The sequence below is a fragment of the Oryctolagus cuniculus genome, chromosome 1, assembly GCF_964237555.1.
Source record: "Oryctolagus cuniculus chromosome 1, mOryCun1.1, whole genome shotgun sequence".
NCBI classification, from domain to species: domain Eukaryota; kingdom Metazoa; phylum Chordata; class Mammalia; order Lagomorpha; family Leporidae; genus Oryctolagus; species Oryctolagus cuniculus.
In genome coordinates, this window is record NC_091432.1 from 213,784,467 (window position 1) to 213,812,243 (window position 27,777).

Sequence of the window (27,777 nt, forward strand, 5' to 3'; positions counted from 1 at the left end):
CAATCAGGGTCCAGTGCAGAATCCCACCCTGTGATCTCCATGTTCTGTCTCTCCGGCCTGCCCTGGCTGGAATTCCTCAATGGCTCAGGGGTCTTTGTGAGAAGCCCAGGCCGGCTGTTTTGTCCCCTGTGCCTGCATGTAAATTTGTCTGTTTTCCACACATTGTCTTTAGTGGCTACTAAACAGTCCACTGAATTTTACCTAACAGCTTACGCTGCATGATTTAAGTGGCTTCAGTCTTTGCCTGTATAAACAATGCTGCCATGAACATCCTTATCCTGATGTTTTTGTTACGTATCCATGATTATCTCCCTTTGACAGAAACCTGGAAGTAGAAATCCTGGGTAGTTTGGCATAGCTCTAGAGACCTCTGAGACATATTTTCAGATTGCTTTTGAGAGGGTAAAACTGGCAATAATACAATCTTACAGGTTGCTGCATTATACTCCATTTTGGAGAGAGTAGTATTAAACAGAAACCTATGGACTGTCTCCTTTGATGATATTATATCTTGAGTTTTCTCTGGCAGGTGTACTTTATTCAGCAAAGATGGGAATTTCTCAGATTATGCACCCATCATGTTCAGAAGTGTGCAGCAGACAGGATGGCAGGGGCCACCTCTGACTTGTGTGTTGAGCCACTTTTTGTGGGCTGCTTAGTAAACTGACATTGACCTTGGCACCTGTCATGATCAGATTACTCCATTGTTGCTTGGGGCTCCCTTTTACCTTTTTTTTTTTTTTTTTTTTTGCCAGCTGCAGGGTGAATTTTTATGAAGTCATATATTCCTCTATTTTTTAAAAATGACTTTTATTTAGCACCTGTGATTTTTTTTTAAATTTGCTTTGTTTCACTTGTTCTGAAGTGATATTAAAAGCAGGTTGTGGGGCCAATGTTGTAGCATAGAGGGTTAAGCCACCCTCTGGGATACTGGCATCTCATATGGGCACTGGTTTGAGTCCCAGCTGCTCCACTTCTGATCCAGCTCCCTGCAAATGGCCTGGGAAAAGCAGTGGAAGATGGCACAGGTACTTGGGCCCCTGACACCCATGTGGGAGACCAGAAGAAGTTCCTGGTTTCTGGCTTCATCCTGGCCCAACCCTGGCCATTGTGACCATCTGGGGAGTGAGTGAATCAGTGGATGGAAGACCTCTCTGTCTGTCCCTCTCCATCTCCCTCCCTCTCTGTAACTCTCTGCAATAAAAAAATAAAATTTTAAAAAGTGGGTTGGGGGGCCAAAAAAGCTTTTATCTCCAAATATATATTAAAAATATTTTCAGATAGTCTCTGTGTATATATATATATATATATATATATATCAGTTTGCTGTTTTATTTTCATTCTCTTGCACTGAGGATACTTAATACAAGCCTTTGTTTTAATTAGGAAGATATCTCACCTGCACTGCACGGCTGTTGACTCCCACAGTTAACGTTTATTCTTCGCAGCGTAAACAAGCTGCCCTGTAATCTAGACAGGAATCAGCTTGTGGAGCCGCTGGTGGGCTTGCTCCAAGAACCTTCCTCATGGAAGGAAATGGCAGGGGCGGCCTCCCGACCCTTAGGCTGAAGGACCTTAGGCTGAAGGACCTTAGGCTGAAGGACGTTTGGCTCTGCTTTGCCCACGAGGAGGACGGCCAGCCAGAGCCGCCGCGGGGAGCATCTTCACTTAGGACATTCGGTGATGAATTGGAGGTGCTGCCGTGGGCATTTCAGCCTGGGCTGCATAAAGATGTTTTCTTTCAGAAGTCGGGCTCTGTGGTCTTCAATGATTTATTCTGCATTAGCCTGGCAAGAAATACATTTCCCAGGTGCGGGCTTGGTGGAGTGCCCCCGTGTGTCCCGGCTGTGCTGTGCAGTGGATGTGGACTGGAAGTACTTGTATCTTTCTGACGTACAGCGGGGAGTGAGGACGTGCAGTGTACTTTCATCTTAGAGTTGAGATAGGAAGTTAGTTCTAATTCCTCCCGAGTATTTTTTAAAGATAGGAAATGTTTTAAAAAAGATTTATTTGTTGGGGCTGGCGCTGTGGCATAGGGGGTAAAGCCGCTGCCTGCAGTGCCGGCATCCCATATGTGCGCTGGTTTGAGTCCTGGCTGCTGCTCTTCCGACCCAGCTCTCTGCTATGGCCTGGGAAGGCAGTAGAAGATGGCCCAAGTCCTTGGGCCCCTGCACCTGTGTAGGAGACTCAGAAGAAGCTCCTGGCTCCTGGCTTTGGATCGGCGCAGCTCCAGCCGTTATGGCCAATTGGGGAGTGAACCAGCGGATGGAAGACTTCTCTGTCTCTCTCTGCCTCTGCCCTCCTGTAACTCTGCCTTTCAAATAAATAAATTAATCTTTTAAAAAATTTATTTGTTTCTTTGGAAGGCAGAGAGAAAGAGCTCTTCCAGTCGCAGATTCCCTTCCCAAAAGGCCACAACCCACTGGGCCATGATGCCTGGCCCACCTCTGCCATTGGAGGGTGAAACAACGGCTAAAGGAAGACCTTTCTCTCTGTCTCTCTCTCTCACTGTCCACTCTGCCTGTAAAAAAAAAAAAAAAAAAAAAAAAACACATGTTTAAAGGGACTCCAATCAGGAGGAAGAGGCACTTCTTCAATTTATTAGTGTGCTTTGGGGTCTTGCACAAAGAAAGATTTCAGTAAATGGGAGAAGGTGATTTTTTTGATGCTTCATTTTCTAGAGTCTTCTAGAAAATGTGTAGTTTGGAAAAATAAATGTGTTCAAGTTGAAGGTTTTCCTCTCTGCAAAGTGATGAACCCAAGATATTTTTCGTAGGACAAAAAAAATTCACAACTCACCCCGGAGCATTTCATTGGCAATTATCTTTGTTTATGTTTTGGAGTGGACATTGTCAAAAAGACAGGGAAAGGCAGGGCCCAGAACTGCGGCTTGTGAGTTGCCTATAATCACGTATTCCTTTTTTAGGAGTCTGTTTGTCTTAGTGGGTCGTGTTCTTAAAATAGAACATCCCACATCTGCTCTCTGGCTCAGCAGGGTTCAGTGTTGCGTTTACTGCTTGGGCCAACCTTCTATGAAGGTGACCATGGCACAGCAAATCCCGGGGCTGAGAGGACCCTGGAGGGGTGGGAAATCCAGACCCCAGCACCGCCTTCCTCAGGGGTCTTTCCACCAAGACCAGTCCTCAGTCTCCAGTGGTAGACCAGCCCAAGCCAAAGGAGTTCCTCCTGCTTTCCTGTCTACTTTCCTGGATTTTTTTTTTTTAGGTTTAGTTATTTATTTACTTGAAAATCAGAGTTACACAGAGAGAGAAGGAGAGGCAGAGGGAGAGAGGTCTTCCATCCACTGGTTCACTCCCCAGTTGGCCGCAACGGCCAGAGCTGTGCCGATCTGAAACCAGGAGCCAGAAGCTGCTTTCGGGTCTCCCATGCGGGCGCAGGGGCCCAAGGACTTGTGCCATCTTCCACTGCTTTCCCAGGTCATAGCAGAGAGCTGAATCAGAAATGGAGCAGCTGAGACTAGAACTGGCGCCCATATGGGATGCCAGCAGTGCAGGTGGCAGCCCCACCAGGGCTCCTCTTACTGGGCCCAGAGGCTCTGGACAGTGCCTGTTTCCGGTGAGGCTACTGCTTCTCTGAGAGACCTGGGGTAGGGCTGTCCTGCTCAACCAGTCCCCAGTCCCCGAAGCCTTCTTGATGCAGCTGGGGACCAACACTCTGCCAGAGGCCTTCAAAAAGTTCAGAGAAAATTGCACGTTATGAACAAACATTGAGTGGATTTCAGAATGTTTTTCTACCAAAATAAACTTCTTTTTTTCACGTTCGTCTATTTTCATCTCCTCGAAAGGCAGAGAAAGAGAGAGAGAGATTTTCCATCTGCTCATTCACTCCCTAAATGCCTGCAACAGCCAGGACTGGGCCAGGCTGAAGCCCAGAGCTTTGAACTCCATCTGGGCCTCCCACGTGGATGGCAGGGGTCCAGGCCCTTGGGTCATCACCTGCTGCCTCCCAGGGCGCATTAGCAGGGAGCTGGATCTGAAGCAGAGGAGCTAGAACTGGGTTGGCATTCTGATATAGGATGTGGACATCCCCAGCAGTTGCTTAAGCTGCTACACCATAATGCCAGGCTAAACGTACCTTTTAATTCCATTCTCCATGAAGTACGCTTCGATTTCTTAGGTCATTGGTTTACAAAATTCACATGATCCTAAAAATAAACACATTGAAGAAAAATTAACTGAATTTTCCGAGGAAAATAAAAATACTGGGAAGACAAGAAGAGGGGAACTTGATGGATAATGCTGATAAAAAAACATAACCTAAATACTTTATTTAGGAAAGCATAGTAAATTCCATAGAAGATAACTACAGAAGAGTTAGAACTTGTGTAAGACTGAGAAGTACAAGGGTGGGATGACTGTTTGATAGTGTGACCCTTACAGCTACTTGGATTTAAAAAGTATGTGCGTGCCATATGCATTTGTATGCACTGGAGGTAATGATTAATTGGAATATAAAAAATCTCTGTGTGTAGCTGTCTGGACAGGATACCAGGTCTTCATCTTGTTAAGAAATGTGTTTATTGGCTGGTGCCGCTGCTCAATAGGCTAATCCTCTGCCTGCGGCGCCGGCACACCGGGTTCTAGTCCCGGTCGGGGCGCCAGATTCTGTCCTGGTTGCCCCTCTTCCAGGCCAGCTCTCTGCTGTGGCCAGGGAGTGCAGTGGAGGATGGCCCAAGTGCTTGGGCCCTGCACCCGCATGGGAGACCAGGAGAAGCACCTGGCTCCTGGCTTCGGATCAGCGCGGTGCGCTGGCCGTGGCGGCCATTGGAGGGTGAACCAATGGCAAAGGAAGACCTTTCTCTCTGTCTCTCTCTCTCTCTCTCACTGTCTACTCTGCCTGTCAAAAGAAAAAAGAAGAAAAAAAAAATGTTTATTACTGTGATTTTTGAAGGAGATGCTAACTGAGGGATCTGTGAGAGTACCGGAGCAAACAATAGGCACTAAATGTTTGCTGTATTTGAATCTAAATTGTGCTTGACCAGACACCGCCCCCCCCCCCCCGCCCTGCATAGGGATAGCTCCATGAAAAGCTGCCCAGAATGACTTGGCCACCATTGGCTGCCTTTCCAAGGTGGCATTTCCTGGTGTGGCTCCATTGCTTAATGCAGCTGTACCCCAGGGGCCTTGGGTCATGACCCCACAGACAGGTGCACCTGTGTGTGTGGGCGATTGCACAGGCAGTGGCTTGTTAACATAGGCTAAATGACGTGACCGTATCAGCCCGGCTCTGGCAGCCATCTGACTGGGCCTGGCTGATGCCTCCAGGCCTCTGGACCGGGAGGCCGTATTTTCCACCCCTGTGCTGCATAATGCATTCGTCTCAAGTGTGATGCTCCTTCCCAGTTGCTTCACCACCAGGACATGGCTGGGGTCGTGAAGATCATTAAAAGCCAGGTAATCGTTTCATCCGTCTTAAAGCTGCCTAAGAAGAAGACTGTCGGTCCTTGGCCTTCCAGGCCTGGGTGACCTGAGACCCATTGCTCTGCCCTCTGTCCTGCCACTCCTGTGAAACCCAGTGCTTGGAGTTGGCCATAAACACGATGTCACTTCACTTCTCCACGTCCTTGCTCCTGCTGTTCTCCCTGCTTGCGATAGCCGGTCCCCACCCCCAGCCCATGCCAGCCCTTCTGTCTAGCGTGGCTCGCTCTCCTTTGCTGAAAGCCTCATCCACCAGCTCTCCCTCCAGGAAGCCCTCCTTGGCCACCCTGGCCGAGGGAGGTGTCCTCTTGTAGGTCAGGCCAACCCAAGGTCCCGGAACAAATGTGTCATCTGGATACTGCTGATGTCTCTGCCAAGAGGTGGGGCTTCCCAGGGGGCCGGAGGACCTTGTCTGTCCTGGTCACTGCCCCGTGCCTCTTGCTTGACACAGCTCGTTCCCAGGCCGGCAGGGTCTTGGCCATTTGTTCAGAGGTGGCTCTAACCCACTCCTGCTACAGGAATCCTAAGGCATGGCTTCTGGGTCTCCAACCTCAGGATCCGAGTTTGGAGGCACCTTCACCTCCTGGCAGAGTTGGAAGCTGTGAGCGAGCTGCGGGCCTGGTTCCTTGGGGCAGAGTGCTGATGGAAGCCGTTCAGTAGCCAGGCTGCCTGGGGGGGTGGTCTCTCCGTTTCTTCCATCCCTTCCCGGAAGCAGTGGGGCCAAGTGAATGAATTCATGCGTCGGTCATTCCAGCTATGTCCTAAGTGTCAGCCGTATGCCAGGCAGTGCGCTGGGTCGGTGGGAGACAGCCATGAGTAAGACCTCAGGGACCTTGCATCTTAGCAGAGGGACACAGACACAATCATTGCAGGCGGTGCCAAGTGCAGAGAAGGAAGAAGATTGAGCATGGGGTGAGGAGGCTACTTAAAGGCAATGAGCAGGGGAGGGCTTCTCGGAGGAAGCAGCATTTGTGCTGAGGCCTGAATGATCAAAAAAAAAAAAAGAAGTGCTGCACAAATGAAGAGCTGTAGCTGTAGCAACCGAGGTGGTCTCATTGACCACGTGTAGCTATTTAGATTTGCACTTAAATTAGATACAATTTGAAAAATCAAGTGCTCAGTTACACTAGGCACTTTCAAGGAGCCAATACCAACATGTGATTTCTGGCTACCAGCATGGACAGTGCAGGGACAGAACATTTCCATCATCGCCGAAAAGTTCTCTTAGGCAGTGCTCAAGTAAGGAAAGATCACCTAGGGAAGAGGGAGCAGCAGATATGCAAAGGCCCTGGGGCAGGACCAGACTGGCCCGTGAAAGGCAGGTGTGGCTGTAGGATGGGGAGCGGTAGGGAGGGAAGGCATTGGTGAGGCTGGTGTGGGAAGCAGGTCAGAAAGGAAAATCAGATGAGTTGTTGAATCGTGGATGCGTTCATGAGACTGCCTCCTCAGATTCCCTTTGTTGAAATGGGGCTGAGGGGCTGGTGCTCTGGTGCAGTGGGTTAAAGCCCCGGCCTGCAGCACTGGCATCCCATATAGGCGCCGGTTCGAGTCCCGACTATTCCACTTCTGATCCAGTTCTCTGCTGTGGCCTGGGAAAGCAGTAGAAGATGGCCCAAGTGCTTGGGCCCCTGCACCCATGTGGGAGACCCAGAAGAAGCTCCTGGTTCCTGGCTTCAGATCGGCACAGCTCTGGCCATTGTGGTCATTTGGGGAGTGAACCAGAGAATGGAAGACCTCTCTCTCTCTCTCTCTCTCTCTCTCTCTCTCTGGCTCTACCTCTCCCTGTAACTCTGTCTTTCAAATAAATAAAATAAATCTTAAAAAAAAAAAAAAGAAATGGGGGCTGAAGCTATGACTGGATGTGGCTGATTACATACTTTAAAAGATTTTCTTATTTATTTGAAAGGCAGAGTAACAGATCTAGAGAGAGGTAGAGAGAGAATTTTCCAAATTGCTGGTCCTCTCCATAAATGGTTACAATGATGGGGCTTGGCCAGGTCAGAGTTTGGGAACCTGGAACTATATCTGGTCTCCCACATGGGCATCAGGGGCCTAAGGACTTGAGCTGTTTTCACTTGAACTGCTTTCCTAGGTGCATTAACAGGGAGCTGGATCGGAAATGGAGTAGCCAGGACTCGAACCCTGGGCTCATATGGGATGGAATGCTGGTGTCACAGGTGATGGCTTAACCCGCTGTACCACAATGCCGGCCCCTGATTGGATGTTTATTAGCAGAATGAAAATGATCTCTATGGACAATAGAAAGCATGTAAAAAGCAGCAGAAATAAGACCTCCATTGATGAGTTGGATATGGATGCCGTAAGTCCTGAGCTGGAGGTAAATGATGGACAGCTCCCCTGGCCAGAACGAGGTCACGAGGTTTCCCCCCCAGGTCCTTAGAAGCAAAGAGCCAGTCCTCCCAGCCAGTGCCAGGAGCATAATTTCCCCATGTTTGTATCCCAAATCTCTTAAAAATAGGCCAGGGTAAGCCAGTTCTTCCTGAATACAGTTCTCAGTAGGATTTTGACTCGTGTCTAGGAGGCGGGGGTTATGTGCTTGTCATCCCGTATCACTTTCCCCAGATGCCGGGCCCTTTCGCACCTGCTGCTTTGCCAAACAGGTTTTCTTCCTCTCCTGTGAAGGTGCCTTTGTCTGAACCAATAGAGTTACTTCTCTCCACTGTAAACACAGTCCAGTGACTCTTCCTTGTTGCAGAGGGTCACAGCTTTACAGGAGGGGAAAAACAAAGTCTTAAAAAGGTCACTGGCTGGCGTTTATGTTACAAAGTAAAATCATCGCGGCTTAATAAAAGATACAAGAGCTGAGCCCAGCTGACACCAGGCTTCTTATCCCATTCCACTTGAATTCAGCCAACTGCAGCTAGCACTTGTTGAATCATAACTGATCTGATAAAATGTAATCTGATCATTGCTAGCTGTGTAAAAATAAATACACTCGACTCCCGTTTCGTTTGCCCTTGGAGGCCCTAACATGGTTCCAAACCGTACCTTTGAATCGGAGAAGTCGGGCCGGTTCACGTTGCACAGTGTCTGCTTCCTGGGGCAGCGTCCGCCAGGTACGAGCTCACACAGGGGCGGGATGCAGGTTCACCGCCGCTTCCCCTGAAACGCTGTGACCCGGCTTGGGGCCGTGTCCTTCCCTCGGCGCTCCAGCGGAAGAAAGGAAGACGGGGCAAGCCGTCGGAGCAGCCGGTTCGCAAGCTCAGGTGTAAGTGAGGCAGGCCGAAGTCATGATTGCCACCTGGATGCTGTTCTCCCTGTTCACGGTAGGTGTGAGGCTTGTTGGTCCTGTGGCGCTCTGCTGCTTGCCGCCTGGGGTGCCTGCTCCGTGCCTTAGACTCAGAAAGACACATTTCCTCTTTATTCTTTAGGATCATGATACAAACATAGTTTTCGAGCTCAAGACTTTAAGCCACCCAGAAAGAGAGGGGGGCGGGGATCCACGTCCTTGACATTTCCTGCTCTGGAAAGCGCTTTGCTCTTCTTAATGAATACGTCCTAAAGAATAGATCTAGGGTTGCAAAAATCGGCCCGCATCCCGGTTGTACAGTAAATGACTTCTCTCTCCCTCTTGGTTACTCTAATACTTTAGCACTTGGATCTTATCTAACACTTTTTCTTTTCTGGGAAGCCCGGCCTCAACTGCATATTTACCTGTTGATTTAATGCTGTCACGATGTCTCGACCAGCGAGTAATGAATTCACACGCATTGGCGGGCACCTTAGGGAGCAGGCAGCTCTCAAGCTGGGGCCTGTGTGAGAGGTGCATGGGCCTGGCTTTTCCATCTGGACAGAGTATTTGCCCTTGACCTTGAGCATGCTGGCAGGGTGGATAGGCATAGGGAAAGCCAACGGATGTCCTTCTTAGGGTTTGAAAACAATTCCCCTTGAGGCCCTCTTCTGGCCAGGCACTCTGTACCTCTTAAGGGGGGTGGGGGCGGTTTTGTGTTTGTATTACTTCCCCTAGCCCATGTAAAAGAGTCGGCTGGATAACTGGGCGGTTCCGTCTGTGTCCGTCTCGTGACTGCAGTAGTGAAAGGCAGGGAGCCATACTCGTGAACTTGAATTCAAGTCCGCAAAGACCAAGTATTGTCCACGCTCACCATGGACTGTTAAAAGAACAGCCTCTTAACTCCAGAGAGAATTTCTTCTTTAGACTCATACTCTTTCAGATTTCCATGTGCCACTTTATAAAGGACCTGGTTCGTGTTGCTTTTTGGATCCCAGACGGTTTTGTGGTGTGTGTTTGTGTGATAGACTTTTAAAACCCTTGCTTAGGGTGTATTTGTTTTTCATTTGCATTCAGGAAAAGTCGCTCTTTTTGGACAGATGCTTACTATTTTACTATTGAGGGAATATCGCCACAATCAGGAGACCGCATATATTTTGTTTTGAGTTTCTGTTGGCAGTATGGGCCAAGTTTGCTATTACTGTGAGGATGGGGCCAAGGCATTTTGTTACAAACAGCACAGCACCGTCTGAGGCTTTTCATGCACCTGGCTGAGTGAGGTGCCACCAGCAAGGTGTAATTTGTTGAGCCTTTTTTCAAAAAGAGTTGTGAGTGGGAAAATGATGGTCTGATTAGCTTCTTAGTATTTTAATTAATGACTGTAGCATGGTGTGATGTAGTTTGCTATGTGTAAAAATAAAACTGAGGGAATGTGTAATAAATATCAAAATTAGTAAAAGTAATATGTGGAAAGTGTAGAAAACCCATTTTCTGCAATGTAGATTTTTTTTAAAATGTAAACTTAGTTCTGTGTGATTTTAGCAGAGCTAAAATGCTGCTAGAAGCAAGGAGTGCATAACTGAAACTGGCTTAAGAAGAGGAATCTCATGGCTCCCGTCCTGAAAGGTGTGGAGATGGACTTCAGGCATGGTGGGATGCAGGAGCTGGACTGGCATTCCCCACGTGACTCCTTCTCTGCTCGGTTGTGTTTCCTTCTGTGTTGGTTCCAGTGTCTGGTGGGCGTTTTTCGCTTGGGTGACTGACAGCAGCTTCAAGCTGTTAACTTCATTTCTCAGTTCCTCCCCCTTCCCACCACTGGAGTCTCACTGGCTCTGATTGGTTCTCCTGCTCCTGTGGCTGTAGGGGCGGGGACTGAGGATTTGATTGGCCAGGCTTGGGCCACAGGCTCCCCTCTTGAGTTGAAGGACTGTCAGCTCCTGTTGTCTGCAGGGCAGAAGGTGGAAAGGGCAACAGGGATGGTTCTTAGGGACATGTATGTCGGAGATCAAGATCACGCGTGTCCTCTACAGGGACAGGCAGGCTGTGTGGCCAGGGCACCCCCCCCCCCCATCCTGCCCCCACACAATAATCTTTATCTGGCTAACCTTTCATGGAAGCGAAGGCTCTCGGGACTAGTTGGTTGATGGAGTGATCAGTTGTTTTGTGGCCTGGGAGATGATTAGCACTTTCTGGATGTAAGGTGTAATGCTTTGGGGAAGTAGTGGACATTGAGTGGCCATGGGCCTCTGCTGAGGTAGCTGGGTGGGACATGAGCAGAACTGGTCATGGGCCTCTCAGGGGATCCGTGGGGAGGGCGCCTGGCACGAGGGTAAAGAGCCAGGGTAGGAAACAAAGATGCCAGCAATTGATCGGTCATCAGCAGGAGGATGTGTCACTGATTACCATTGCCAAAAGAGCAGGAATACTGTCTTGGAGAAGAATTCTGTTGAGAACCTTGACAAAAATTCCCAGAGGTTAAAGACTCGCCATAGCTGGTCTAATCACGTCCAGAGTGATTGGTCCCTCAACCAAACCCAGATCCCAGAACATGGCATTTCGTCCTCTGGGCCCTGCCTCCCTCTCTAGCCTTGCCTCTGCCTACTGCTGCCTTGAGTTTCACACCAGCCTATCTGAGGTTTGGAGCCATGTTCCAGCCCCCTGTTTCCTTACTACTTGTGTTCTCACCTTTGCGTGGAACCCCGCCGTGTCTTCACCATACCACCCTCTGAGACGTGTTGAGGTGGCAAGTGCTCTGAGAAGTGTTCCTTAGCTGCCTCTTGCTTATGAACGCGTGTCCTGTTAGCTCATGGTGTCTTGGGTGTCCTTCTCAGTGACCTTAGCCGGACGCTAACTCTGTCTCCCAGAGCACATTTGGCAGTGTTGGGAGACAGTTTTGATCGTCGGCATAAGTACGTGTTGTTGGCATCCAGCTGATGAAACCAGGGTTGCTGCTGCATGTCCTATAGTGTGTAGGACATGCCCAACAGAGTCATTTGACCCCAAATGCCCATAGTGCCCCAGCTGAGGATCCTGATTACCAGTGCACCTGCCACACTGTTGAAGGCTTCATCGGGAGTCTTAATCTTCCACACTAGGCTGAGGTCCGTGTACACGATCCACATCTTTGTGTCTCCAATACCTCGGTGCTTGGCATAGGGTAGGTTCCCAGGAAAGAGTAGTTGGAGATGATTGGATGCATGAGAAGATGGAATCCTTTTCTTCGTTAGGGACCACTGTGCGTTATACTTAATCACGTGTCATTTTTAGGGTAATACGTCCTCTGGCTGTGAATGACTTAGGAATGGGCAGGCTGTTCAAACTAAATTGGTTTTCAAAGATTTAGAATCTGAGAAACCCCACAAACACTACATCCCTGAATGGTGGGCTTCTAGCGTATGGTAGGTGCTGCATAAGTATTTGTTGAATATATTTAATCCTTCGGCTCTTGCATTGTTTATCCATTCATCCATCCACTGGTGGACGCTTGGGTTTTTTTCCCACCTTCGGGCTTGTGAATGCTGCTGCTGTGAGTGTTGGTGTATGCGTGTCCTTACTGCCTGTTCTTTTGGGATTCCTCCTACTGTCAAATCGCGCGTTTTGCATGGGGAGCTGGGTGACTTGGCCACATCCTTGCGCTGCTTCTGGTGAGGATTGCAGCTGCATTTATCAGTACCTTTGACCATGATGCTTTTTTCCAGCCAACATGTGAGGATGGCAATTCGTAAAATTTGATAGTAAAGGAAGATCAGAAAGGGACCATGCTAAGAGCAGAAATAATGAACCTCAAGTTGTCTGACTGCTGGACTTTTTTCTTCTTGTGCCAAGCATCAGTGCAAGGCAGTAGCTCCCTATTTATTTATTTATTTATTTGGCAGGTAGAGTTAGACAGTGAGAGAGAGAGAGAGAGACAGAGAGAAAGGTCTTCCTTCCGTTGATTCACCCCCCAAATGGCAGCTATGGCCGGAGCTATGCTGATCTGAAGCCAGGAGCCAGGTGCTTCCTCCTGGTCTCCCATGCAGGTGCAGGTGCCCAAGCACTTGGGCCATCCTCCACTGCCTTCCTAGGCCACAGCAGAGAGCTGGACTGGAAGAGGAGCAGCCGGGACTAGAACCTGGTGCCCATATGGGATGCCGGCACCACAGGTGGAGGATTAGCCAAGTGAGCCACGGTGCTGGCCCCTGTAGCTCCCTTTTGCCCTGTGACTTTTGCCTGAGAGAAAGGGGCTCCCAGAAAACCTCAGAGAAAATCCCCGTGGAGAGGCCTCTGGGAAAATTGCATCAATGGGGGACCATCTCAGCAGACCATTGTTTGGTGCAGGCTGGGACCTGTGTTACTTATTTCAGACCAATACTGGGAGTCTTGATTTGCCCCAGAGAGCCAGCTGTGGGTGCCATGGGGGCAAGTCCTGGGGTGAGCCTGCTTTTGGCATTTGGCATGAGCTGCCTGTGTTTTGGCTGCTGGGGAGGCTTAGAAAGCAGAAGGAGGCAGCCCTCCTTTAAGCCAGCCACCCAGGCCTCCGGCTTTTGACCCTGAGCTATGAAAGCAAATCACATGTGGCCTGCTGTCAAGCTGAAGCATCGCCCTTTGGTTTTCAGGGAGCTGCACAAAGCCAGAGGGACCTGAGAAGAAGACTTTTTGTAGCATGAAAGAACATGGCTATAACGCTCCCCTTCCATGGCTTCCTCCTCATCCTGTGCTGTTTCGAGGGCGCTAGGATTTCGCTTTTCTCTCTCGCCTGAATCCCAGCATTTGGGTCGAGTCGTGGTGTTGTGGGAAAGTGATGTGTCGTCAGAGCCTTAGGAGGAAGGGGTTCTGAGCTCCTGCCGGGGGGCTGCCTTGCGCAGGCCACCTCCCGTCTTCTGGGGCCGAGACTGGCCGTGGTGTGGAAGCAGCCTCTCTCCAAGTGTTTGAGTGGACACTACTGTACCCGGTCCTCAGACCAGGGAGCTTGTGACGTCTGAAAGCACACACATGTACCTGGTTTCCAGGTAGAGTGTAGTAAACCAGGCAGCTCATTCATTGCTCCCTGTGCGTACAGAGGGTGATGGGTTTTTCCTTGGTTTTCCCCTGACCCATCTCTTCTTACTGCTCCAAAAAAGAAAACTGGCCCAATTAGTGCCAGATTCCTGTCCAGAGGCCTCCTGGCTCTGGTATTGGCTAATGTAATTTGGATCCAGTTTCTGTGTAATAGCGTGCTACTAGCACCTTGGGCTTCCTTTGGGTTAGCAGTGACCTTGATGGGGACTTCCCAGTATTCCCTGTATAATTTTCTCACTTGTCACTCATCCACCGAGATTCCGCTGTGTGGTGCTGGGGACCCAACAATGAGCCAGCTGCATCCCTTCCCCTGGGGCATTCCAGGCAAACATAATTTTTTGGGGATCAGAACAGGAAGCTTATGATAAACATGAATAGGCAGACTGCTGTTTTATTTTTATTCATGGCATTAATGATATATTAAATAAGGAATTGAATCCAAGCCACAGTTGACTTTTCTGGAAAATGAGAGGATAGTAGTACCAATTTCATAGATTTGTAGGAGAGGGTCACTTGAATTAATTCAGAATACAGCCTGGCACTGAAACTTCTGATTCATTCAACAAAAAAATCCATATTGGCGATAGTTGCCCGAGTCTGTGAATATGCTAAAAACCAGCGTATTGCTTACTTTTAAGGGGGTGAATTTTAGGATATGGGAATTCTGTCTCATGAAGCTGTTGTGGCACTGCTTGCTTAAGCTAAGGCAGGTCAAGGACTTGCTCAAGGTGAGTGGGTAGCAGAGATCTAGAACTCAGGTTCCCTGGCACATAGACCAAGCTGTTTGCAAATTGTCAGGGATACAATGGGGGTTGCAGTTGCATTGGAAGCTGAGGTCAGTTCCGTCCTGGTGCAGAAGCAAACCTTCAGAAAGGCTGGTGGCGTGCCCTGGGGCCCTGGTATCTGACCTCCACCCACTCTTTTCCTGCAGTCGCCTCACCTGCCACACTCCTCCACGGTATCTGAGACTGCAGACAAATCTATAGAAATAACTGCGGAAAGCACGCCAGCATTTCCAGCAGCTCTGGACAGAGAGTAAACATTTTTTTTTTTTTCAGTCAAGCTATTGCTCTCAATTTCCCAATTTTTTAAAAGATTTATTTATTTATTTGAAAGGCAGAGTTACAGAAAGGCGGCGTGGGGTGGGGGTGGGAGAGTGGTCTTCTGCTGGTTCACTCTCCAAATGGCTGCAACAGCCAGAGCTAAGCTGTTCTGAAGCCAGGAGCTTCTTGTGGGTGCAGAAGCCCAAGGACTTGGGCCATATTCTGCTGCCTTCCCAGGCCATAGCAGAGAGCTGGATTGGAAGTGGAGCAGCCAGGACTCAAAACTGATGCTGGCACTGCAGGCAGTGGCTTTACCCGCTATGCCACAGCACCAGCCCCAGTTTCCCAATTTTTTGACTTTGAAATATTACAGCCTCCCATTGCAACACTGAGACAATCTGGAGAAATCAGCGCTACTGAAAACTAGCAACACATTTTGGCTACATGGTAAAGAAAAATCTGACTCATCCTTGCAATTTCCTAGCTAAGTCTAAAAATCTTGAATGCATGAGAAGAGAGGATTGCTGTGGACGTATGATGCCGTCGTGTGTTCCTACTGAATCCACTTAATAGTAATGGAAACCATGGGGGCTGCAGAGTCGCCCCTAAGCCTTGGCTGCCTGCAGCCTTCTGGGCTTCCTGTGCCATATGCATTGTCCTGGGATTTTTTTCCTTCTGCTGACATCTGGTGCTTAGGATAAGGGCAAATGGCGTCCCCTGAACCAGTGAAATTACTATCAGGAAAAAAATGGCTCCAGTTTCCAGGCAACTGCGAATGAGATGTTTTTCTGAGAACCCTGAACAATTATCTTTGGGAAAGAAACCCAAGGAGGTACAAGCTATCAGCCTGTGACATTTCACATCTTTCCTCCGTGATCTCGCCGTCCGACCAGCACACGGGGCTTTTCCTAGCAGATGGACAGCAATGACCTCACCCACATTTAATAAATAGGCTTGCCCCCAGGGGTTGGAATTGTAGCGGAGTCTATTATGAAACCTCATTTGCGCTGCATGACAAATGAGAAATGGGCCGCAGGACTGTAACGTGTAACAGCCACACATCCGAATCAGGCTTGCCCTGAAATAGCTGGGACCGAGCAGGTGCGAGTCAATAGGGATTGTTGCACTTCTGTGGCGGTCGGGGAGGGCTTTTCATTGATGTGAGCAGGAGCAGAATAAGCTTAGACAACCTTTTGGCTTCTCCTCTCCTTTCTCGCTTTTTCTGGCACCGGATCATCTGGGGCATATACTTTAGCTCTGAGAGCTGGGAGCAGGAGGAAACGGGAGGAGGAGGGAGTGAGGGAGGAGCAGATGGAGGAGAAGAGGTCAATTAGTGCAGGTAACACACTGTTAAGTTTATTACTTGTAACCTAAACACTTTATGGAGAAAGGTACTAAGACCTGGGCAGTTAAGTAGAGTCTTTTCAGCGAACAACCAAAGGCTTTTTGTAAGCCTCGCTTAGCGAGGGTTAGAGCTCTCTCTACCCTTAGCCTCAAGTTGAGGCTTGGAAGGGCGGAGGTTGGGGGGGTGGGGTGTACCCCTGGGCCCAGAAAGAGGCAGGGCTTCCCTGGAAGGTTAGACAGTGGGGAGGAAGACCCGCCTGGTACTTTGCTTGTGTCCCTGTGTGCCCACCTCATCTCAGTCTCAGTCTCACAGGGGCCACCGAGGCGGTTCATCCTGGCTTTGCAAGCACCTCTGATACAGTAGGTTCAGGTCTCGGTTCAGGCAGTAGGAGCTTGGGCTTAGGATTTTCCCCTGAGACGGGAGCCTGGGGTGGCGCCTGGGGAGGCGAGTGATGGGATCTGGAGTGAGGATTAGGAAGAACACATTACAGGTGTTGTGGCTTCTGAGAGCTGGCCAGCCTCTGTTGTGCGCCTGTGTGAGATCCGTGGGGTGACTGTGCGACCTTCTACCAGTGCCATCTCCTTTTCTCCTTTTCAGTTTCCTTGTTTCTTTTTTCTTGTATCCTATTAGGGATCAAATTTTGCAGAAACAGAAATCTTCAAAAAATAAGACACGCGGGGTGGGCATTTAGCACAGCAGTGAAAAACGGTGCTTGGAATGCCTGCATCCCACATCGGAGTGCCTGGGTTTGAGTCCTGGCTCTACTCCTGATTTGGGCTTCCCGCTAATGCGCACTTGGAGAGGTGGCAGGTGATGGCTCAAGTTAGTTGAGTTGCTGCCAACCACATGGGAGACCTGTATGGGGTTCTCAGCCTTTGACCTTCTGCTGGTCCAGCCCACTCTTGTGGGCATTTGGGCAGTGAACCAGCAGATAGGCAATCTCGCTGTCTTTATGCCTTTCAAATAAATAAATAAAAGTAAAATAAGACATGCAGGGCGCAGGCTGCTACTGGGGATTTTGTCCTTGTGTGTTTTAATGGTCATGCACCTTCTTCTCCCTGAATACTGCCAACAGCCCAGGGGAGTTGTGCAGAAACTGAGCCCCCTCCTGGCTCCAGCCCTGTATCAGAAGCTGGGAGCTAATCCTCTTTCATTGTCACTTCTGGGTCTGTCTGAAAGAAAGATAGAAGGTAGGGAAATATATGGCATTGCCTCTGCAGGATGGGCCAGGACCAGCAGACAAAGGCAGCCACATGCTTTCACATGCAAACGGCTGCAGTCCCCAGGGCAGCTGCCACCTGGTTTTCCACCCTCCTCCCCAGAGGGAGAATGCAGCTGCCTAAAATCTCATGCAGCTGCTCGAAGGCTTTGGATGTGCAAGTCAGGCGACCCAGCCGCGGTTACTCTGTGAAGTCTTCTGTACGAAGACTTCAAAAAAAGCTCCAAAAGCTTTTCCTTGCTTTTGGTGTTAGCAAACAGCCCGCTTCGGAGACAGCCTGTGGGAACAGTCCGCAAAGAGCTGTGGGTGTCCTCCCAGCACCACCGACCCCTCTGCAGCCAGGCACAGCACTGGTCACCCGCGACACAGGGACACTCTAAGCTCCAGGCTCTCGTTCCCGTTTCAGGGAAGGAATCTAAAGCTCACAGAGGCCACTCAACTTGTCCTGTCGTGAGCAGGTGCAGAACCAAGATCCAAAACCAGTTTCGGTCACTGGTGAATCCCAACCACTTTCTATTCCGCAGGGAGTTTGTGTCTCCTCAGCATTTTCAGCCTCAGTTGCTGAGCCAGTGCCATCTGAGAGCTGGAACAGCCTCATTAGTGAGCAGTGAGTCAGGCTAACGGGGTCAGGCTGAACGTCTGTATCCTGGGCAGTATTTACTATGTGTATTAAATGTTGGAGGATAATGTCATCCAGTGTTACTGGCATCCTGTGTGTGTGTGTGTGTGTGTGTGTGTGTGTGTGTTTTTCCAGGGCTGAATTTGAAAAGATTAAGTGAAGAGGGAGAAAAAAAATATCAGACATTTAAAAGTAAAAGGGTTGTTTCAGGCTTGGCTTCATTCTTTTCCTGGGGCCACAGGATTGTGGTTCTAAAGCACTTGCCCACTGCCTCTTGGAGGCCCAGGGTAGCCTGGGCACTGCCCAGGGTCCTGGGCGGTTGGTGATGCAGGGTTCCTATCCGTGACGAACGACTGGGCTGGTGCAGGTTGAGCAAGTCTGCCAGGGCACCGTCAGGACAGAAACCCAAGATACTGTCATTGTCCACCCGACTCCTCCCCCATGCTTCAATTCTCTGAATGGTGCTTAGAATGAAGACCCAAATCCGCATGATCTGGCCCCATGCAACTCTGCAGACAGCTCTTCCACGGGAGGCCCTTCTGTCCTCCCTCCCAGCCGTGGCCATTTCTTGTCCTTGCTTCTCTCACTCCGACCGCGGGGCCTTCTCGGGCCGATGCTCCTAATGAGAAAAGGCTCCTGTCCCCTTCCTGGCTTACTTGACTCCTCATCTTTCATGGAAGCCTCTGCTGACCTCCCCGCCTGCCTCAGAGCCCCATCTTGTGGGTTACCAGAGCACACGCACACAGATCACAGATATAATTTCACACTTACTTGTGGTTGACAAAGGTTGTTACTTTGCCATGATAATCAGTTTCAAGAAGACAGCTCTGTGCCTGGTCCTCACTCTTGTGTCCCCAGTGGCCAGCAAAGTGCCTGAAACACAGTAGATAATTGGTTGCATGGCCTGAATGAATGAGTGAATGAAGCAAAGCCTTGCACAATATTCAGATCTCACACTGACAGTCACTGCATTGTGTGCTAACACTGCAGCAAGGGAGACACTAGGCAGTGAGCAACCGGCATTGCTTAGTGCTGCTATAAAGGAGAGTGTGTTACCTTCCACCTCCAGAGTCCTGACTTTTCTGCTACATTCTTTGTGAAATACCCTCGAGTGGAGTCTCTGTTGAGGGGCAAGGAGGGACTTCCAAGGGCTCAGCGTGTGATGTGCTTGTCCCTGCCCTCCGGGGTATGGCACTCAGGGGTGGGATCTGGAGTGTGGCTGCTCCTGGGAATCTGAGGTTTTCCTTTGGCTCATTTTTCTACCTTTTCTTGGATTTTTATCTTGAAGGAAAGTGTCCCCTCATGAATCCAGGAGGCGTGTGTAAGTCGACCTAACAGAGCTGTGCTCTAACTAGAGGCGCTGAAACTCAGACCTCCGGAATGAGATGGATTCTCATTCCCAGAGCCCATTTGAACATATCTGAAGGACCTTAGGCCAAGGTAGCAAATAATTTGTATATTATATTTATTACATATTATTTCTATATGTATGTATATTATTTTTTAAAAGATTTATTTATTTGAAAGAGTTACAGAGAGAGAGAGAGAGAGAGGTCTTCCATTTGATAGTTCACTCCCCAAATGGCCTCAACAGCCGGAGCTGTGCTGATCCAAAGCCAGGAGCCAGGAGCTTCTTCCAAGTCTCCCACGTGGGTATAGGGGCCCAAGGACTTGGGCCATCTTCCACTGCTTTCCCAGGCCATATCAGAAAGCTGGACAGGAAGTGGAGCAGCCGGGTCTCGAACCGGCACCCATATGGGACCGGCACTTTAGGCAAGGGTATTAACCCACTGCACCACAGCACCGGCCCCTGTATAAATGTTATTTTTGCTCTTAACTTCTCTCAGCTTGGAACCACACGCTTCCCTCTCCTTTCTGGTCTGTGTTGTGGTCCTTTGATCATCCCAGGTTTAAGTGCCGGTCATATCATCACATCATCTTGTAAGTTCACCCAAGGGTCTCTACCTTACGGTAGGACTCCCAGAAGCTCCCCATATGATGGATTGGTTGTCACTTGGCTACACAATTCTGTTCTTCTTCTTTTTTAATTATTTATTTTTGACTGTAGTTCAGTTTCAGACTGGATTCTGTCCAGATTTTTGCTGGGGCTTCAGATGTTCAGCCCCCAAACAAATTGAGATTGAAGTTGAAACTGGCGTAGGCAATGTTTAAGATTCCACCCCGAGCACAGTCCTCCCTTACTTGAAGCTGTAAGTGCAATTCTCTGCATTCAGTCAACACTTTGTGGTAAAAACAGTTAACGATTAATCTGCTTGTGTTCCAGTGACTTGAAAAATAAGCATGAACACCTCAGAGGCGTCAGCTTATCAGGTTCTGAAGGATGGGTTTTAGAGTTGGTCTAAGCCCTTGGTTTATCAGCTCCAGTGGCCTGGAAACCTCCTGAGACCTGAATATTTGGGATGAGCAGAAGGAACCCAAGAATTCCAAGAAGGCAGAATCAAGATAGAGAGTGGCCAAAGCTCACAGATGTGGAATGAAACCAATTTCAAAACCTAGCTCTTCTGTTCAGTAGGAATGTGCTGAAAACCTGGACTCCCTTGAGATTTTTTTTTTGACCTGGTTACAGTATTTCAAACCTTAAACTGCTTCTTCGTGTTTCTGTTCGGGAAACACGATGTTTGTGGTTCCAGGCTATCTCATGTCAGGTTCCCACTGAGGTCTGCAAAGTCTCCATCTTCCTAGTGCTATCGAAATAGAATGTGCTAACAGGTGTGGTGAGTCTTACGTGTACTCTGACTGTATTAAATGTTTCTAGAATGCAAGCGCTCAGATTGAGACTGATAAACTTGGGCAGGTTAGTGATACTGTCTCTTAGATTAGTGTATACTGTGTCATCCTACAAACTATCCCCCATTTTGCAGGAGGAGAGCTTAAAGTGGCAAAAGGAACAGGTAAGAACCCATTCTGCAGGGTAAACTCAGGCAGGGTTCCACGTTACCATTTAGTGACCAGTTTTCCATAAAGAGTTCCTGTATCTTTTTTTTTTTTTTTTTTTTTTTTTTGAGAAAGCCCCTGGCTAATTATACCAGAAAAGAGCACACAAAATGAGTTTCGGATGTAATGCATGCCTTATTTCTCCTATGCAGGAGTAATATCCATGCAGCTGGTTCCCCGATAGCATATCCCGTTGCTTCGTAAATCCTTGTTGGCAACTGAATTGACTTCAGTGCTCTTGGTAGAAGCCATACTTTTCTCTATAAAGTTTTGAGCAGGTTTTGCCACATTGGGTGGTAATTGTTTTAAAGGACCCTTGTCACTTAGCCACGTGTGTGCACATACTGTGTCTGTGTGGTTAAGGAAATCATTAGGAGTTAATTTTCAATAAGGTCCTTTTGGTGGCTACAGATTAATGTGTTTAAAACCCTTTATCCCTCCTGTTCAGCACACCCCACTGTTCACTGGTGCTAGCCTGCTGAGCTAATGAGATGCCTAAGCATTGCTGTGTTTCACTGCTTCTTACTGTGGGGCACTAGGTCTCCCCTTTTTTTGCTTAATGTGGGTGGACATAAAATTTCTCTGTGGTCATATCCAGGAGGATCTAACTTTATTACAATTATCCTTTTAGACTTGCAGGCCCTGTCAGCCAACTAATTTTGACAATTGTCTGTGGTTTTCATTCCAAAGCGTTTGGAATGCAGTGTAGTGCTATAAGAAATAGCTGTCCAATAAGGCCAAGCAGCCCAGGTTATTTTGTATCTTGTGTTTTTCCTTGCTATTCATGGGCAGTTGGTTCCAGGAGGCTCAAGTCCCTGATGTGAAATGGGAGAGTATTCAACATCTTCCTACATTTAAAGTTATCTCTGGATTACTTAACAATACCTAATCCGATGTAAATGCTATGTAAACAGTTGTTATGTTGTATTGTTTAGGGAATAATGCCAAGAAAAGTCTGTTATTTTCATATAGTTACAATTTTTTTTCAAATATTTTCAATCTGCTATTGGTTGAGTTCTTGAAGGTGGAACCCGTAGATACGGAGGGCCACTTGTACATGCTTTATATTCTCTTTAGCCTACTGTGTCTGTTGTCGTCTTCACCTTCTTGGTAGAGCCAGATTCCCCACACTTGCTTTGTTCAATGTTAAAGCAAACATTATTACTCAGCACCAACAACCTTAGTTGTCCTGGAAATTAGCATGTGGCTACACCTGCCTATTTTGGCCCTGATGAGAAGGCTTCTTTGACAAATGTGGTTTAATATCAGGCCAGCACTTCCAGAGGTAGAGAACCTGGTAGGACTGCCTGGAGTCTGAGCATGGTCAACCCCCCACCCCACCCCCCAGACAATAAGAGTTTGTGAATATGGCTCTATGGGAGCTGACTACAAAGGCCAGAGGCCCAGAGAGCTGGGTGCAGAGGTGACTGGCAGATGGGAGAATCTAATCCCAGAAGAGCAGCTCCTGGAGTATGCAAGAAAATACTGGCCTAAAGGGGAGGGGCCTTACTTGTAACCACCCCAAGGCTGGACCTAATTATCAGGCAGAGGGCATGGGTAAAGCTGCAACCTTCCCTCTTAGTGGTGAGGAGGAGAGATGATTCCCTTGGGGGCTGTGCACCAAGGAGGGTGTGATTGAGCGGGAATGGAAATGGGCTCTTGGTGCTCGTTCTTTCCCACTGCAAAGCCATCCCTGCCTTGCCTTGAGGACACCTGTGCTGGTCCCAGGGATAGCAAAGTAGGAGGCCAGGGAAAGGAGAAAATGCTAGCCAGGAGTGGGTTTGGAGGTTTGGACAGCACAAAGGCTTGTGTGGCTTTGTGAGTGAGTACAAGCACGTGTGTGTGTGTGTGTGTGTGTACACAGACATCCATCAACAGTCCAGAGATGGAATAGCCATTGCAGTCCTCAAAACAAATGGCTGTGTATTAAACTGAAAGCTGCTGTCTCCATTAGGAAACATTCAATTCCAGCAATTAGCCCGGAGGGTTAAAGAGCCTGCATCCCTGCAGTCTTCTGTTTTGCTGTCTTCCCAAACAATGCTTTGATGTGGAAGGCACTCCTAATGGAAGAGAAGTCATCAATTAACCTCCATTGAAGGTTAAGCTGGAAACAGACTTCTAAGGCAGGCATTATCTCTGAGTTGTTAGCCACTGATTGATGTTATCTAGGTGGGATATATTCTCATGCAGAGACTTAATCTCCACCCAGGCAGAGGGTTATGTGGGTGCAAAAGTATTTGAGTTATTTGGTTTGTTGTAAAAGTGAGTTTAGAATTGGGATCTCAGTCCAGCTGTCTGCTATTGCCCGGGAAAGCAGTAGAAGATGGCCCAAATGCCTGGGCCCGTGCATCCATGTGGGAGACCCGGAAGAAGCACCTGGCTCCTGGCTTCAGATCAGCACAGCTCTGGCCATTGCAGTGAACCAGTGGATGGAAGATATTCTCTCTCTCTCTCTCTCTCTCTCTCTCCCCCCTCCCACTCCCCTCCTCTCTCTGTAGCTTTGTCTTTCAAATAAATAAATATCTTAAAAAAGTAAAAAAAAGAAATAGGATCTCAGGTCAGTTGAGGCTGGGTGAGCATGACCGGAAGCTCCTTTCGAAACTGGTTACCATCTTAATTCCTTCAGGTGTTGGTGGTCATAATACGATCACATTGCTAGGGTTAAAAAAAAAAATAATTAAAAAAGAGAGTCACCTGTTTGTAGACAGTAAAAAGAAAGTGGCATGTTGTGCATTTCAGTGCAGAAAGGGCAAATCTGTTTGTGTGCTTGAGGCTCACAAGTCAGGTAAGGTGACTTTTTGCTTTTGACTTTCAAACACCTTCAAGTAATGAAGTAATGAAGTATTGCTAATCAATTGCCACGAATTTAGAAAGTGGGATAGGGTAGTTACTCTACCACCCTAATGACGTAAATCGTCATTTTATTTCCTGCTAATCTCTTTTCCCCTATGTTTGCTACAAAGACGTAATCCGTTTACTTGGATTCTGTGTCCTGATTAGCCTCATAGAATGTCTCAAAAATCCTGACTAGGATTGCTCAATCAGTACAGAATTTATTTGGATGATGAAAACATTTTGGGAATAGTGGAAATGGTTGTACAACATTGTGGATGTCATTAATGCCACTGCATTAAAGAGGGCAAATTATATAGAGTATACTACAATTTAAAAAAAAAAAAGTAAAAATAATACCCCCAAGGTGTTTTTTTTTTTTTTTTTTTTTTTCCTCCTTTCTTGAGAGAGAAAACATTGGCAGATTTCAGTGTTTGCCGTGCTAGGAGAAATTTGTAGTGTGGAGTGGTTTTTTTTGTTTGTTTGTTTGTTTTTTTTTTTTTGTGGGGTTCAAAAACCAAAACATTTTAATGCTGTGGAATAATTGCAATAATAAGCCTGCAATTTGAAGGGAAAATTTCAGCAGCAGGGTGGCATGTTAGTAAAACTTCAGAAACTTTCCAGAGTTCAGAGGTCATGACTCAGGCCTGGGTAATTAAAGCCCTGGAGGAGAGACACAGCCCTCCTGGGGCCGGCTTCCCCTTGCTCTCTGGGAAGGAGGGCCCTGAGAGTGGCCCAGGACTCACAGGGAAGGGGGGTGTCGGGGGGTGTTGCTGATAAATAGCTTCCCAGATGTGAGCCCTGCCCTCAGGGAGTCTACAACAGCCTGGCAGGTCTCCTGATGCCAGCTGCTGCCAGGTGCAAATGGGCAGTTGCGGGGGTGGGGGGGGGTGGGGGGGTTGGGGGGCGTGGGAGGGGAGTGGGGGTGTGTGTGTGTGAGAAGTCTCCAGGCAACTTTTGGGGGAGCAGATTTGACCTAGGCCTTGCTGAAAAGCTGAGATGGATTTGCCCGAAAGTGAGAAAGGGAGCAACTTGCCAAGGTGGAGGGACCAGCAGGGAGACTGAGTGGAAGGGGTGGCAAGGCCTTTCATTCCAGCTTCAGGAGTTTCTTAAAAAAAAAAAAATGTTAAGGCTCAAAGAATGAAAACTAGTACAACCGTATGATCCAGCACTCCTGCCACTGGATATAGATCCAAAGGAGAGAAGATCAGTCTTATCAAAGGGATGCCTATACTCCCAGGCTCAGTGCAGCAGAATTCATCATAGCCAAGATCTAGAGCAGGGGTGTATAAGGCTTGTGAAATCATTTGGTGTGACCCTACCAAGGCAATGGCAGGTGGGACTCAGAATTCAATAAATCTATAGGAGCCTAACTTTTTTTTTTTAAAGATTTATTTTATTAATTTGAAAGGCAGAGTTACAGAGAGAAAAGGAGAGACAGAGCAAAAGATCTTCCATCCATTGGTTCACTTCCCAAATATCCCCAACATCCGGGGCTGGACCAGGCCAAAGCCAGGAGCCAGGAGCTTCTTCCAGGTCTCCCACGTGGGTGCGAGGACCTAAGTACTTGGGCCATTTTTTTGCGACTTTCCTAGGCACATTAGCAGGGAGTTGGATGGGAAGTGGAGCAGCTGGGACTCAAACTGGTGCCCATATGGGTTACCAACATTACAGGCAGTGGCTTTACCCACCATGCCACAATGCTGGCCTCAAATAGCAGGCTAACTTTTAAGTTGATAATTTTGTATGGCCTGCGAATGATGGTATAAATATCCAAATGGCTATTGGAAGAAATAAGGTTCCCAGCCCAGATTCTGGAGTCAGCTTGAGTGTCTGTTAGCTGATGAATGAATAAAGGAAATGTGACTCATATATACAATGGACTGCAGTGTAGCCTTAAGAAAGAAGGAAATCCTGATTGGGCTGGCAGGTGGCGCGGTAGATTGAGCCTCTGCTTGTGATGCCAGCATCTCATATGAGCTCTGGTTTGAGTTCCAGCTGCTCTACTTCTGCTCCAGTGCCCTGTTTATATGCCTGGGAAGACAGTGGAAGATGGCTCAAGTACTTGGGCCCCTGCCACCCAGATGGGAGACCCAGTTAGAGTTCCAGTCTCTGGGCTTCAGCCTGGCCCACCCCAGCCCACTGTGGCCTTTGGGGAGTGAACCAGTAGATGGAAGATATTCTTTCTCTCTCTCCCTCTGCCTCTCTCTCTGTAACTCTGCCTTTCAAATAAATAACTCAACCTTTAAGAAAAGAAAGAGATGGTGTTTGGGATGTCTTCATTCTGTGTGCTGGAGTGCCTGGTTCTAGTCCTGGCTCTTCTGCTTCTCTCTCTTTCCCTCCGTCTTTCAAATAAATAAATAAATCTTAAAAAGAGAGAAATCCTCATTGTAATCCATAAATCTTACTTTGGAAATTTATATTCATCAAATAAAAGTTAAAAAAAAAAAAAAAAAAGAGAGAAATCCTGACACTTGTGATACCACGGATTAACCTAGGGGACACTAATCTGACTGGAATAAGCCAGCCACAGAAAGACAAATAGTGCATCATCTCATCTAGATGTGGAATGTAAAAAGGTTAATCTCAAAGACACAGCTGCCAGGAGCTGATAGGGAGGGGAATTCAAGATTCCAGATTGCAAGTGTGGCCTCCACTGAATGCCCATGGCCTTGGCGCCATCCTGAAGTCAAACAGTCGGCAAGTCCAGACTGTGCAACAAGGAAGCATCTTGACATTCCAGCGCCTCACAGCTGGAGGTGCAGCTTGTGCCCCTGAGGCACTGGGTCCGCCTCCCCCAGCCCCTGTTATTTCCTGCTCTCAGATCCCCTCCTTCTGCTCTTTGTTTGGGGAGGGGTCTGTGTCTGGAACAGACTGGCTGCTCTCCCATCCCCGCTATTGTACTTGAACCTGTATAGAAGGCAAACACACATTCCTGGGAGTGGTTAGACAATATCTAGAGAATTCCAACCACTCAGCTGAAGAGAGAGTCATTCATGTGGAGGGTTAGAGAACTGTAGGCATCTAAAGTAGGGGCAAGTGGCTTTTTTTTTTTTTAAGCTTTCTTTGCCTATTTGAAATTTAGAGAGACAGAGGGAGACAGGCAGACACAGAGGGATCATCCCATCTACTGGATCACTCCCCAAAACCGTGCAATAACTTGGGCTGGTCAAGGCTGAAGCTACAAGCCTGGAACTCATCAGGTCTCTCACCTGGGTGATGACAGGGACCTAAGACTTGAGCCATCATCTGCTCCCCCCCAGGACAGCATTAGAAGGAAGCTGGGTCAGAAGTGGAGCTGGGATATGGGATTCAGGCATCCTAAGAGGAGCCTTAGCCACTGCGAGACAGCTGCCCCTTCCCCCGCTTTCCTCAGGCACAGTGTGTTAAGACTGCCATCTGAAATGCAGCCAAGAGCTCAGACTGCGTTCCTGGAATCAGTGAGCCCGCTCCCTCGGGCTTCCCGGGAGAGTTGAGAGGATGTGATGACGCACTGCCGTCTAGCGGGCTCTCGCCCACCTCTTGCTTTGTGTCTTTGGACAAATGACTTCAGCTCTGAGCTTCAAAGTCTTCATCTGCAAAATAGGAAATTGTTTCCCTGTCAGAGTCACTGTGCGCGTTTGTTGAGATAACGTACAGCCTGGGCAGAGGACTATGCCTTGACGTGGTAGGTGTTCAATGTCATTGTTACCATTGTCACCCATGTTTTCTGTTTCCTGGAAAGGGATCCGGCAAACCAGCTACCCCAGAAAGCACAGGAGTGGGCTCCAGGACCCAGGTAGAGCAGCTGTTAATACAGAAAATGAGGCCGGTGCCGCGGCTCACTAGGCTAATCCTCCGCCTGCGGCGCCGGCACCCCGGGTTCTAGTCCCGGTTGGGGCGCCGGGTTCTGTCCCGGTTGCTCCTCTTCCAGTCCAGCTCTCTGCTGTGGCCCAGGAAGGCAGTGGAGGATGGCCCAAGTGCTTGAGCCCCTGCACCTGCATGGGAGACCAGGAGGAAGCACCTGGCTCCTGGCTTCGGATCAGCGCAGCACGCCAGC

General features: G+C 48.5%; 1 protein-coding gene across 16 annotated transcripts in view; it reads left to right on the plus strand.

The window, feature by feature from the left end:
* PALM2AKAP2 (PALM2 and AKAP2 fusion) overlaps positions 1 to 27,777 on the plus strand; it is a 595,149-nt gene that overhangs the window by 513,643 nt on the left and 53,729 nt on the right. Inside the window, exon 1 of one of the 16 annotated variants that reach the window (XM_070047236.1) lies at positions 8,409 to 8,725. Within the exon in view, the coding sequence (XP_069903337.1) occupies positions 8,690 to 8,725 (36 nt within the window). The 5' untranslated portion in view covers positions 8,409 to 8,689. 16 annotated transcript variants of the gene reach the window in all.